The following is a 14,415-nucleotide window of genomic DNA, read 5'->3' as shown; positions in this document are numbered from 1 at the left end:
AAAATGTAAGAAAATAGTGAAAAATGTCCATTACAGTTTACACAGCTTCTAAAAAAGTGAACTTGAAAACTAAGGCACAGATCTGTTCTTTAAGTTAATTTTGTATGTTTTGTAAATTTGTAAATGTGTCAAACATAAAAAAATATCAGCAACTCTATCGATGAGTGTTCTGAGTCACAGTCCCTGCTCTCACTTTAACAATGTGATAGTGATAATGGAGCCAGCCTTACAGTGTGTGCAGCAGCAGACAGAGGAGTCCTTTGGACGGGGGTCCGACGGTGACTTCGGTTGTCCCACAGGACGATCTGTCCCGAGTAAGTCCCCCCCACCACCAGGTTGGGATGAAACCTGGCAAAGCCCACAGATACTACAGGGGACTGAGGAAAGAGAAAGAAAGAGAAAGGGAAGAGGATTGAGATAGTGGAATCATAATGCCTATTATTCTGGTGTCAGGATATTTTATGGGAACATTTCTGAAAAAGATATTATCATGACCCGACAGAACAAGGAACATGGCCAAAATCGAAACGCTCTGGTCGGATGAAATGAGGAGATAAAACAGCAGACAATGAGAAAAGAGCAAAAACAAAGAAAGTTATGAAGCGAAAACGGTAACGCTAGACGGAGCCTGAGTGAGAACAAGTGATCAAGGCGGCGTGATGGGTGGCAGACGCAGGCAGATAGACGGAGAGGGAGATGATGAGTTTGGCTATGGTGAGGGTCCGCTGAGGAGAGGAGAGAGGGGTGACGCTGGGGCGGAGACCAGACAAAGAGAGGAATTATAGTCCTCTTTCCCCCAGCCGTTTCACATTACAGCATCAAAACCCCAGCAGCCACTGGAGCGCTCACTATAGCCTCCATCATGACAAGCGCACCCTTGAACTCCCTCCCTCACCAGTGCCGTGTTTATTGAGTTTTGGTTCCTCTTCAGTGCTCGTCCCATATGGGCTTCTGCGTGCAGCAGCTAGCCTCCCCTGACCCAGAGCCAATGAAGCATCTGTGCTGTGGAGTTATGAGAAAATGTTTCAGCATCGTAGTGCTGCAGGAGGGTAAGTGGTGTTACGCACTGACAAATTCATCCCTCCATCCATCCATCCATCTAGTAAAGCAGCATAATCATGCTGAGAGGAACAATAATTTACAGGCAGGACGGGGCCAAGAGAGCATTAAACAAGAAGCTCACAGACACAGCCCAATTAAAAACAGTGAAACTATAAAAACATGCAGGATGCGTTTCGCAAAAGCACTGTTGCCTAATACGGTCGTAGATTTTGTTGCTGAGGCGTCGTTGACAGTTTTAGTGTTCCTGAAAACAGTACGTCAGAGGTTTTGTTGTTGGAACAACAGCTCTGAGACGCTGTTTGGAGGCAAAGCTTGTCATTAATCACTGTATTAACGACGCAATCATTGGAAGATTTATGTGAATATATTTACAGCAGTAATAGTATTAACCAAATGTAAACGGCTGGTGATGATACTACTGCTTTGAATTGGTGTCTTAATAGACAGTAAGATGACAATGAATATGATTCTAATAATTCAAATTCCAAATGGATCATGATCACTCTAGCTGTCCTAAGAAACAATTATGGCTTGCATGAATACCTTCATAGGAATGACTTCTCTAAAAAAAGAATATTGGTAAACAGGATGCCACTAAATGTCTAAATGTGGAAAGACAAGTTAATTTTAAAACATAGACGGTTAAATCATGCACATGCTTTAGAGAAATGCAATGCAATCATTGCAGTTTTGGGGAGAAAAACCTACCCTACCTACTAGATAGGTAGAGAATCTAACTAAGGGAGTTCATGCTTCAGAAAAGCACCCCCAGGTTGCAAGTAACCCAAAATAGACAATGGCTACAAACCCAGCCCAATTGGTGTTCAACACCTGAGAGAAAGATGGGCGACATTAGCTTAAAGTAAAAATATGTAACTTTTGCTAAACAGCGGTCACTCACTGTGACCACAAGTACCAATTATGGGATAATGGCTGATGCTAAATCGTAATGTAAAAATAGCACAAGTAGAGAATAGTCATAAAATCAGTAATGTCAGTTACACAGCAATATAGGATTGCTGAGAATATATTAGGATTGTAGATAAAGTTTGCTCACATTACCTAACATTAGCCACCATAATCTACTCATACCAGACCAAGTAAGGCTGTAGTAGCAAAACCCCAAACACTATTGAATTAAACATGGGTGAGTGACTTTCATTTGTAAGATTATGTGATTGTCGTTTCTAATTTCAGTGTTTTGAGTATTGCTTTAATACCATAAAGGTCAAACTACAGACACCTGACTGCTGCATTGAATTATACATGTGGAATATTTCAGCCTTGACTTTTCTTTCACCAGTTTCTTATGAATCTAAATGTATTTCGTGTGATTTGTTCTTGCTTACACAAGCTCAATAAGAAGCCTGACACAACCTGACACAAGCTAAAAGTTTTCAATGGAATAAAATTTATCTTGTTTTTCATATCTCTCCCTTGCGTTCCCCCTCTCTCTCTGTCCCCGCCACCACACCATGTGTGAAGCAGCCAACTTAAAACCCCAGTTCATTTTGAAAGGAGACTGGAAAACAAACCAGAAGGAAAGAAAACACAGTACACTCTTTCTCTCTCTTTTTTGTTTCTTCTGAGGAGTCACGGCGTCCAGACGGATGGCTCGGGAGTCGCTTCAGATGTCAGGACTTAAAATAAACTGAACTTTGGTGGTAAAAATAAAGTCCTTCGTCAGCCGGCAAGGGGGCACTCTCCTTTTTTTATCTACACAGTCAGATAAAATGGGATCAGGAATTTAGGTTTATTAGCACCTATTAGAACACAATATTTGATGGACATAGGCTATTGTTTCCATTAAAATATGTAATACTTTTTATGTTTCATTCTGTATGTAATATGTAAAGTATTGAAAGAAGGTTTTTAACAGTAAAAAGTACTTCAGGTCAGGACTACAGCACCTGTGTAGTACTCAAATGCAGAGTCTGCCTTCAACTTGATCATTTTTTAATATCCTCAAGGTTTGAGATGATCTTTACACTCTGTGGTTGTCTGGCAGGCTGCTGTCTGAGGTCTGATCCCCATCCCTTCAGACTCTATCAGTGGGCCAATGAACCAAAGTCCTGCCCTCATTCTTGTACATAAACACACACATTCACATAGTTCCACCACCACAACCTTTTATCAGTCTTCAAAGAGTAGAGAAAGTCTAAATGATGTTAAGCCTCTGGAAGAAGGCTGGGAGGCACAGTGAAGGAAGTTTAAACAATATCTAACAGCTAGGAAAGCTTTTGTAAAAAGAATGGTTTGATATTTTGGGAAATTTGCTTTCTTGGCAAGAGTTAGACAGGAAGGTCACCACCACTCTCGCATGTGTGTATTAAATAAAAGGCTACTGGATACCAGGCTACAGCTCAGCTCGGCATACAGATGGGAGAAACAGCTTACCTGGCTCCTTCTTTTAGGTAACCCCTAAAACATGTTACATCCTGTTTGTTAGAATAACAGCTTTAAAGCCAGGATAGATGTTTCTACTTGTTTCCAGTCTTCATGCTAAGCTACACTGATCGATTGTAGCTTCATATTCATCCTAGAGATATGAGAGTGGTATCGATTTTCTCATCAGACTCTCGGCAAAAAAAGAAAATCAACCCATTTCCCAAAATTTAAAACTATTCCTTTGACTGCTTTAATGCACCCGCTTACTTGCTTGATGCTTATCTTTATGCCTAAAGAGACAGAAAGCATGAGACTCCTATAAAAGTGTCATTTCTCATTTGAATTTTAAATATCTTTATGAAATTGGAACAATCTGGAGTACAACATAGACAGCATACTACCTCAAATATATTAATACTGTTCACTACTTCATCTTTGATCTCTCCAGTAAAAACGATGTGACCCTACTTTTACTATTAACATCATCAAAAATCTAAAATAAACACGCAAATCCACAAGCAAATAGAAAACATCCCTGCTCTCTGCTCTTTCTTGTCATTCTTCCACCAGTTATCACCCTAAGTAAATATCTCTACCCCACATGAGTAATGACAAAGAGAAGCCAAATCAAATCAAGAGCCCTCTCTATTTGCTCCATATGTTAGTTTAACTCCTAAGCCCTATCAGTGTCCCCATCTTAAGAGGAAAAATCCTGACTAAACTCTGAATCCCCTCTTTGAGAAACCACAGGTTATGCCATCATTCCCCTCATGTACTGTCAGGCTTAGTGAAAGAGCTACTGAAAATTAGCCCGACTTTGTCTCGATAGTGCACTTTGAGGCGCCTGCCAGCAGCGACTTGGACTTAACATTAAAGACATTCTCCCTAAATGCTTCTAATCAAATGTCACATCAGCACATATGTTTTAGAGTTATATGCCTTTTAAATGTGCTGTATGTCATTTGGTGCTGAAATAAGATCAATTTGTCCCGCGCTATAAGGAAGTTTATGATTTAAGCTCAAGGGGAATTGCCTGACACTCTAAAGCGGATTCCCAATTTGAATGTCATGTAGGAAATTAATGACTGAGTTTAGAGTTGAATTATGGAGAGCTTGATTATGTTTCGGCAGGATTTCTGTTGTCTTTCTGTCTACTTTTTATTCATTCACGAGCCTTTAATGACTCAAATACTTGAGTGAGGGAAATTATTTTATGTGTATGTGTGTAAAGCTTAAGTTCTAAATTAAAGGAAACGTTTTTTTGGAAATATATGTATTGATTTCACCCTAATGTCTGGACAGTAAATATGAAGGTACTTCCAGCAGCCGACTAACTTAGCTCAGCACTAAGACTGTAAACGGGGGGGGGGGGACAGGTAGCCTGGGCTATTTCTTGGCCAGAAGCAGTTGCCAGTTGATAATTAGAGGTGTTAGGCTAGCTGTTTCCCCCCTGTATCCAATCTTTATGCTATGCTGAGTTAGTCCGTTGCTTTACAGACTCATCTAACACCATAAGTACACATTTCTTATAAATAAGCACATTTCTCCAAAATATCGCAATTTTCCTTTAAATCAAATGCAGCCACACTCCTCCCATCCCCTGCAGCTCCTCTTCATTCTAGACTCATAAGCTTGGGCATACCAGTCATACGAACACCACATCTGTCTAAATAACACCTCAACAACTCTCGTGTCTGCAATACTCCCGCTATGATTACATCTCCATATCAGGGCTGACTGGATACTGAGCCTGACATTTCATTTCCAAACGCAGAGTGGCTCTGTGGATGGTTCTCATCTCGCATGCAGTGCGGGTCAGACACCTGCCAAGTCATCTCCTGCCAGCCCAGACGGAGAGGATGTGGGGAGTGACAGCTCCCGGAAGAAAAAGCAGCAGAGAGAGTCACTTCTGTATATTGGGCCTGAGATAAATTGTGGAAGTTTTACAGGGAGACACTCTCGCAGTCAGAACAGTGGGTTTCATTTCTTTCCTTGGGCAAGGTCTGTTGTGTGTGTGTGTGTGTGTGTGTGTGTGTGTGCATGAGGGAGAAACTCACACACACAAAGTATCATCTACCATATCTTACACAAGGCTCACAAGGCTAAGTGCTTCTGGCAGCCCTTATTATATTAATGGGAAGTGTTCTGTAAAGGATAATACACACATGGTAGGCCGTGATGAAAGATGGCACCCAGCAAGGGATTAGGGAGGTTTGAAGGAATGACAGAGAGAGAAAGAAAGCTAGAGAGAGGCGAACACTCCCTGCTTTGTTGCCTCCTCCTCTCTTTCGCTCTTTCCTCGGGCAACAAACTGTTGCTTAAGTCGGCTTGGGAAGGCAGAAATGGAGTGAGGGTGCTATGGCGAGAGGAAAAAGGGAGGCGGGGGACTGATAGGGTACGCCAGACAGTATATCCTCCCAAGTAGATCCACGCTCCATCCCGCCCCCACCCCGCTCACCGCACTCATCTGTTTTCCACTCTGCCTTATCAGGACCAGATGGATCCGACTGTCTTCCCTTGCATCCCAGCTTCTCAACCTCCCCCCTCCTCCCGACCACCTTTCTCCTCCCTTTCTCCCCCTGGCTTCGCTCGTTTATGACACCCCACGGATTTTGTCACTCTGTGGTTTCTGGCAAGGAGAGAGAAATACCAAGCCAAGGCTCAATTTCACCCGGCAAAGAATGAGGGTTTGACGGAGCGAGAGCACGAAGAGGAGGCTCTGGGAACACAAACAGGCCTTTCTCTGCCTCCTACCGCTGCTTTCCCTTTATTTTCCATATCTTGTTTGTTTGCTTGGCTCACATTTTCACTTTTGCTGGTTTGTGGCTTTAATGTTGGATTCCTGTTGTAAATATAATGCTTCTTCGACTCAACCATACAGTATGCTACAAGTTCCTTATGAGGTCTGTTTTCCAAACAAATTTGTATCAATCGCATCTCACAGCATAATATTGCCACATTCAGCCAACGTGGGTGGTAACTAAATAGTTTTAGAGAATGTAAACAACATAAAATGCAGCTGTTAAAGGACACTTACTGTAGTTGTACGGCTGGGTATCAATCCGCACTTTTAGATACTGGTGCCAAAACAAGTCTGAAGTTTTAGTACTAATAGCAAAACAATACTTCCTTTGATACTTTGGTCTGAAGAGAGTGTTTTAAAGGAATAGTTTATTGCTTATTGGAAGTTGCTTTTATGCTTTCTAGCTGAGAGTTGCAGGGTCTCCACAACGTCAGTTGTCGTGGTTGCCTGGTAACCTCACTGTGACAACACCATAAGACAACTGGAAGAAATAGTCCTACATACTGTAACCCAACATAAAACTACAACGTGTTTTTCTTACATTTAAGATTTTATACAAATTAAACAAACTAGATACAATGTGTTCATTAGTCAGTTTCACAGGAGCTGGTATGCAGATTTTGGCTAGATGGTTTCCCATTTCCAGATCTTATGCTAAGCTAAGCTAACTGGCTGTTGGCTGTAGCCTTATACTTAACAGTCAGATAAAAGAGTGGTAACAATCTTCTCATCTAATTATCAGCAATACAGCTAATTAGCATAGTTATGAAGAAATTTAAGAAATTGAACTCTTCCTTTAACTCTACATGTGATTTACAAAATATGCCAACTGCAACTAAATGAACGAGTATTAAATATAAAACATCACCTAAATGAAACACAGCATAAAGTCTAAAAAGTTTCCTGTTTTAGATCAGTTTCTGAGGTTCCACCTAAAAGTTATTCTTAGTTCTTCAGACACTGCCTTTAACGTCTCTGTATAATACCACAGTCAAAGTTGTACAAAATAATCAAATGTACCACAAAATTCAACGTTATTTTTGCCAATAGAAGCAACATCTACTTAGAGTACCATGAATCAGATACAGTCACACAGTCTTAACTCAGTGTTCAGTGAGCACTTCGAGGGTTTCTTTGCTAAGCTTTCTGAACACAATGCCACTTCGTCTTCTAGTGTAATTTCACATGGCTTCCAACTTAGACAAGGCCTGTGAATAATGCTGTTGCACTGTTCTCTCTTTCTAAATCTCTCTATACCATCGCACTCCCTCCCACTTTCCTCTCCTCCTGCTTTGCTTCTCTTACTCAACCTTTCTGGAAGTGCCAAAGGCCTAGGGAGCGAGGCACGGCAGCGAGATATTAATAAAAATATGGCTGAGTCCAATGAGATATGACAGTAGTGGTGGGGGTTGTAACAGGGAGGCGTGTGGTTTGGGGGGTTCAGCAGAGGTTTTAAGTCAAACGGGCCCTTTAATGTGGTGTGACTTTGCCCACTTGAGAGGCTGGTGTGAAGTTACAAGATTGGACCCAACTGGGATGAGGCGATGATGGGTCCAACTGCTGGGACGGCCGTGATGAGGGGAGGCACGCTCAACTGGTACCAGAATCCACAGCAGCGGCAGCCCCCTTCCTGAAGTACAAACCAAATCCACACACCGATGGATCACACATTTCCTCCACTATATTATAGATCAATGGCTCCTAAAGTGGGGTCATGAAACTGCCATGGGTCCTTACGGGGATTGCAAAAGGCCGCCTAGTATACAGAGATACTGTTTCATTTCAGATATAGGTAACTCACTGTCTAGACTTAATCAGTTAGAGAACAATTATATATTTCGATAGATATAATAGGTGAATAAAAAAGGGGCCTAAATCACCAAATGTATAAAGATGTTTAAATATAAAGCTAAATAGTGTTTATTTCTATAAATTGAATTCATGCATCTGCAGTCAAATTATTCTTAAATTGGACTTTCAATTGTTTTTAATAATTTTCATCCTGAGAGCCTAAAAAACCCATTACAAGCAACTGACCAAGCAGCCAATGGCAACAAGCTTGGAAGCCACAGTGTTCCTGTGAATGTTTTTTATAAAGAAGTGTGAGGTAAATGAATAATTAGCTTATAGACTGGAGGGAAAGATAGAGCGAAGCAGGAAGAAGAGACAGAGATGGAACACTGAATGCACAACTGCCAGATTTGTTTAGTCCACAAGGGAACAACTTTTGTCAAACCAGGACCAGTCTGTCTAACTATTGCATTACAGTAGAATGCAATATTACAACACTGCTGCATATTGCCAAAAATGTTAGTGCACAATCCCCAGACTGCCTAAAGTCAGACTCACTGAGACTCCTCCCAAAATCAAACCAACACCAGCTTTGACATTTTTCACTTTCCACCACACCAGCACGTCAAGGGCATGAACCCCAACAACGCTACTGCAAAGTAAATAAAACACTAATTTCTTTCTTTAAGAAATCATTGTGTAGTGTCCAATGCAAATAAACAAGATTGTTATAACAGTGGATAATCTGTGTCAAAATACAGTCCAAAATCAAATTGTACTGGAAACAGCTGAGATTATCTAACCCCAACAAGAAAAATGTTCCCTTGTTTAGGCAAATACATTTAAACCCTGAATACGAGGTTAAATGTTGTTAAAAAGGACAATTCTGCATTGCTAAGCCCATTTACCAAACTGTGCACAGCTAGACAAGAAATATAGAAGCTTGACCTCAGCAAAACCCCATCTGAAACATGAAGCCTTCTATAAGCCATAGCCTTATACAATAAGACTTCTGCTGAACCAGACCTCAACCACAAACCCCAACCCTCCAATACTGACCCAGCACTGTCATTCTTTTGTATCTTCCACACACACACACACACGCCACAGCCTTTACACATGTGCATCATGTGCATACACACTGATAATATTCAGCCTATCCATCCACGAGATAAAAAGCTGCTTCTGTGGGAAACAAAAATGGCTGAAATGCAGGTAAACCATCTGCTGCCAACAGTAGACTGCCAACACATGTGTACTTGTCTGTGTGTGTGCGTGAAGTGCACAATAAACAGCGAGTGTGTATGATTACAGATGCAAGGAGAAAGCATGTGAACAGCTTGCCTCTCTGTTCCTGAGGATGGGAGGTGGAAGGTGAAAAGAAAAACAGGAGAAAGTAGAGACAGAGAGGGGAAGAGGCACTCTGGACCTGTGGTTGGGGGGGGGGGTTAAACGGCAGAACATGCTCGCACATTAAGAGCCATCTGATCCGCGGATAACAAGAGAGTCGCAACTCGGCTTGCAAAAAGGCCCCAGAAGAAAGAAAGAGCAAGAAAAATGTCTCTCCTTTGTCTAACCTCCTTCCATTTAAATCCAGCAGTGGCATGGCTGATTCCAAATGACTCCTAATCTCTTCTTTTTTTCTCTTTCCACTCTATTTTTTATTCACTCTCCATATTAATTCATTTTAACCTCTACAGTTGATATGAGCACTCAATTTCTAAGTCCCCACTCATTTGCTCCCTGTCCTATCTTTCTATGTTTCTCTGTTTTTCTGTCATTCACTTTTCGCTCTCCCCTCATGACCAGACCGTCGCACTGCCACAGGCAACACTGACTGAATAAAATGTGGGGGGGTAGGGTAGGCACTTGGGAATTTCTGTTCTCTCTCACTTTTCTTCTTCACTCTTTTCTCCATCTGATATCACTTCATCTAACACACATCTTTCAAGTAAACAATCACTTTAAACAAATCCCTGCAATGGAACAAGGCTGTATTTGTAGAAGTGGTCTGTACGTGTCGGAGAATCAAAAACAATGACAATGCTTTGTTACATTATAGATAACAATTGCTCTATTCCAGATCTTAAACTTGAATATTGTTCACCTCTGTTGTACACATTTGCAGTTGATTGCCCCCTTGTGATAAACTGAGCATTTCATCAGCTGCTAACAAAAATATCCTTGTTCCCAAATGTCTAATATTCAAACACTGACAATTCACAGATCAGCGTGCTCAGAAACCGCATTGTTAATAAAGTCAGATGTACTGCACATATTTCCTCAGAGAAGCACATGGAAAAATTACTGAATCCTACAGCTACAAGATGCATAGCTGTAATCTATCCGTAAGACCACATGGATTTCAGCAGCAGCATAAATTATGGCGCAGTCAAAGAATGGGGTGCTTTAAAAATCCATTATGGAGGTAGACTTATAGGGCAAGCTTGATATCGAAATATTTGCACGCAGCATGTGGTCTGCAGGAATATGTGGTTCTGTGTGTTTTTTGAGAAAAAGAGAGAAAACGTAATTCCCCTTTTTCAGTGAAGCTTGAATGTGAGATTATGTGTGCACATTTCTGACATTATTTCTAAGCAGTGAGGTGAATGCCTGTGACATTTATACTATTACAGGTGTAGCTTCATGAGTAGGACTTGTCAATTATTGTGAAACGCAGCACTGCTGACATTAGACGCAGCAATGTGGGTGGGCTAACACACACATGTGGCAGCATTGGATTAGGAAGTGGTAGGCCACATCATATTACTACCAAGACGTCTCTATATGGCCTCGCCTGTCTCGTGGGAGCCATGAAGCCCTCACACCCAATCCTTCCATCCCCTTTCCCCTCCCTCCCTCCTTCTACCATTTTCTCAGTGTCATTTGCTATTAGCATCACACCCATCAGTGGGTTTCTCTCCCACCAAATCCTATGTTTCTGGCCTCCAGTGGCCGCGTTCCTCTACGATCCAATCTAGAGGGTCAAATGAATGCATGTGGAGCTGCCTTTCATTTCCCTTTGCTTTGCTCTATATTTTTAGTCACAAAGGGGATGTCATTATAGGGTAGAAAAGGGGAACAAGCTGTAGATTAGTGGATGGACCAACAGTAGAGTTGCTGGATAAGGTATGACAAATAAAAGGAGAAGAATGGTGCTTTTGAGTGTGAAATTCTGAGATGCAAGCAAGGAGATGTCTTTATTCTGCATGTAGCCTTGTGTTCATAATACTAAACACCCAACCAAACAGGAAAACACAGAAAGAGCAAAAATAACTTTTTCCCTACGGTCTGCAAATATATTCTGTAGTCTTGGAAATACCAAGTACCTGGCAGTGAAAGATGTACTCTGGTGTGGACTTCTTAAATTTGATGTTCCACACAAGGGCAACACCATCCGGTTCATGAGGAGCATCTTCATTATTGTTATAGGAGGCAACGAGCAACTCAGGATACTAAGAGAGCGAGAGAGAGAGAGAGAGAAAAGGGGAAAGGAGGCAAGAGGGATGTCAATGAAACACACAATACAACAATGATACAGCATAACTGGAACTTCAGACTTCAGATTTGGGAGAAGCATTGTTTTTTCTTCATGCACTGTTTGAATTCAAAGTGACACAAACAAGGCTGCAGGCCTCACCTGAAGGGACCAGTCAAGGCAGGTGATTACACGATGTTTCGACCAGTGTTCATCATAGAAGAGTCTACTGAAAGACAGGCTGGAGCCGCTACCCAAGTCTCTGAAAAAAAGACATGAGTGGTAACGGTCAAAGGTAAGCCTGAAGACAACAGTTTTTTTCCAGTCGCACAACAGGTACTTGCCAAAGTAAATAGGTACCTTCCAAGAAATAAAATGGCTTTGTGTGCAGGGGTTGTTTGTGATCACTGCTAAGGTACCTTCAATCTGGATATTCACAAAGTGTACTAGCCAAAGTAAGTACAGAAGAGGTGGAGAAGCTTTTTAACCTTAAGGCACTGCAGCTAGATAATATTATAACTTATATCAGAAATAAAAAAAACTATATTGAGATTTACTTGGTTACAAAGGTGGTAAACAGGAGATGTCTTTTTGTCTAACAATAAAGACAAACATGCAGTATTTGTTAAAGAAACTCAGTGTTTTAAATTAAATGAGTCGTGACACATCAAGTCGACACTTGGTCGGCGGCCATCAGCTGATTCAGCATATTAACTTGATATTGGAGGAATTTGTGAGTCAGTAAATTTTAGCCAACATGGTGCCTGTGGTCAAACTAGATCCTACGCAGATTGTTGTGTCATTGGCCACTTCAGAAAGTTGCATCAACACAGTTTTCTGACCTTCAGTTGAAGGGAAACTATGTACACTAGTAAGTGTGAATGATCCACAATTCTATGTGAGAATGAACAGTAATAACACATGGTTGTTAAATGTAGGAACTCTGAGAGTTCACGAATAGCATGTCCATGGAAACAAGAAGAGGACTGATGTTAAGCACTGGGCTATGGCCTGTTTTAGACATAATCTCTATTTGACCACAGGCTTGATGCTCCTCTGAGGCTGCAGTGGTCAAAGTTGAAGTGAGCTAGTAAAAGCAGCATTCTTCTATAATAGCAGAGCAGTATACTAAAACAGCTTTGCACTTATGACTTGTATAACTTCAACCAACACTTTGATAACCTCCATTTGGAGGCAACCCTTCAAATGGCAAGACAATGCTCTTTAAGGCATGATGGTTGTCAGTTCACAAGTTTAACCTCTTGAGAGTGTGACATCAGCAGGAAGACATGTATTCTGAAGAACAAAGCAGCTTCCAGGCCCCTAGAGTGACACAGTGGGCATGAGTCAGTCTGAGCACATTTCTTAGTCTGAGGCATGCAAGTAAACACTCACATGTGCTCTCACATCCAAACACATCCTCCCTCCTTCCTGATCCCTGCTCACCCCTCTTTGTCCTCTAGGTCCCGGCCGCTGTAGTCGAAGAAGATGTCGCCGTCTTCAGCCAGAGCTCGCTCCATCACCCGAATGCTGCAGTCGAAGAAGCTCTGAAACTCTGAAGAGTGCAGGATCTGCTGCCTCTCCTCCTCTGTCAGCTCCCGCAGCACCGGAAATGAGCCTGGCGGAAGGGACATAAACATAAGAAGTGCAACCCCAGAAGATAAATATTCATTATTTTAATATTTTCTCAACTATTGTATGTTCTATAAACTGTCAGAAAACAGTGAGTAATGTCCATCAAACTTCCCTAAAGCCCAAGATCAGCAGCACATCATCCAAACTGAGAAGCTGGAAGTAGGGAATGTTTGACCTTTTTGCTTGAAAATTGACTTGGATGATTCATTAATTATCAAAGCATTTTATTTCTGTCAAAGGTTTTATTTTAATCAATAATACCACAAATGGTAATGGACATACATTGCTGCTGTTTGTTCTAGGGAGTTGCAGTTGCAGCTGCAATTTTTTATATTTCATGAAAATACAAAATATTTCATATTTTTAGAATCAAATATGGCCTTAAAAATCGGGTAAATATAAGTAAATCATTTTTTATGTGACCTTCAAAATACAGTTATGTTTTTGTTTTTAAACAGCCGTCAAAAACCATGCTGTCTCTCAATTACTGTTCAACAGCCTCAAACTGAAAAATGTCTATTTATTCTATTCAACTGACATTGTGACATTCTACTTTTGACAATAGTAAAGATATGTTACTGTATCTGACTGTCTGCAGTAAATGTCATGACTACTTCTGCAAAAAAATATAAAGAGTACATCGTGTGCTTCTGATGTCAGATTAACATTCACTTCATCTCTATCAAAACCAGAATCGGGTCCAGGACATAATAAACTACAAACAGGTCTTAATGCATCTTTTCTAATAAAACCCTACAGTAAGAACTTCATAAACAAGAGAAAAACAAAGCCCTCTGAGCGACCCGCCTCCCTTTGAACGTAATGGCTGCACAGCACGACGTCCGGTTTTTGAAGTCACTGTCCCCAAGCACACATGCGATTTTACACACACAAGCGCACACATATATCGACCTTTACCCTGCCTCTTGACTTTGATCCCCCCCATCCCTTTGTATTTCTTACGAGTTGTCAGAAAATACCCAGTGAATCGAGTGGCAGAGATCAAAGGCCAGACCTTCTAATAGGCCAGGATGGAGAGGAGACGGATGACTGTGTGTTTTTGAGTGCGTGTGTGCATACATCTGACTATGTGTGTGTTTGACTCACACGCAGTACAGTCTGGATTGTGTATGCAAATTAATATGAATAATCCATCTGTGTGTGCATCATGTGTTCTTTCTTCTGTATTTTACTACATGATACTACAGGATACTACATTATCCACACACACACGCACACACACTCACTAACTCACTCA

The 14,415-nt window shown here is 41.3% G+C and overlaps 1 protein-coding gene across 1 annotated transcript in view; it reads right to left on the bottom strand.

The window, feature by feature from the left end:
• Positions 1-14,415, bottom strand: part of LOC118343208 (cytoplasmic dynein 1 intermediate chain 1) — a 50,363-nt gene that overhangs the window by 11,027 nt on the left and 24,921 nt on the right. The window contains exons 8-11 of the mRNA XM_035681963.1: positions 12,969-13,140; positions 11,685-11,784; positions 11,374-11,499; positions 231-377 (exon numbers count right to left, since the gene is read on the bottom strand). Of these exons, the coding sequence (XP_035537856.1) occupies positions 231-377; positions 11,374-11,499; positions 11,685-11,784; positions 12,969-13,140 (545 nt within the window). The remainder of the gene's footprint in view (positions 1-230; positions 378-11,373; positions 11,500-11,684; positions 11,785-12,968; positions 13,141-14,415) is intronic.

The sequence above is a fragment of the Morone saxatilis genome, unplaced genomic scaffold (genome assembly GCF_004916995.1).
Source record: "Morone saxatilis isolate NCDOM2014 unplaced genomic scaffold, NCSU_SB_2.0 Contig9, whole genome shotgun sequence".
In the NCBI taxonomy this organism is placed as follows: Eukaryota; Metazoa; Chordata; class Actinopteri; family Moronidae; genus Morone; species Morone saxatilis.
This window is presented reverse-complemented; position numbering and strand designations above follow the sequence as displayed.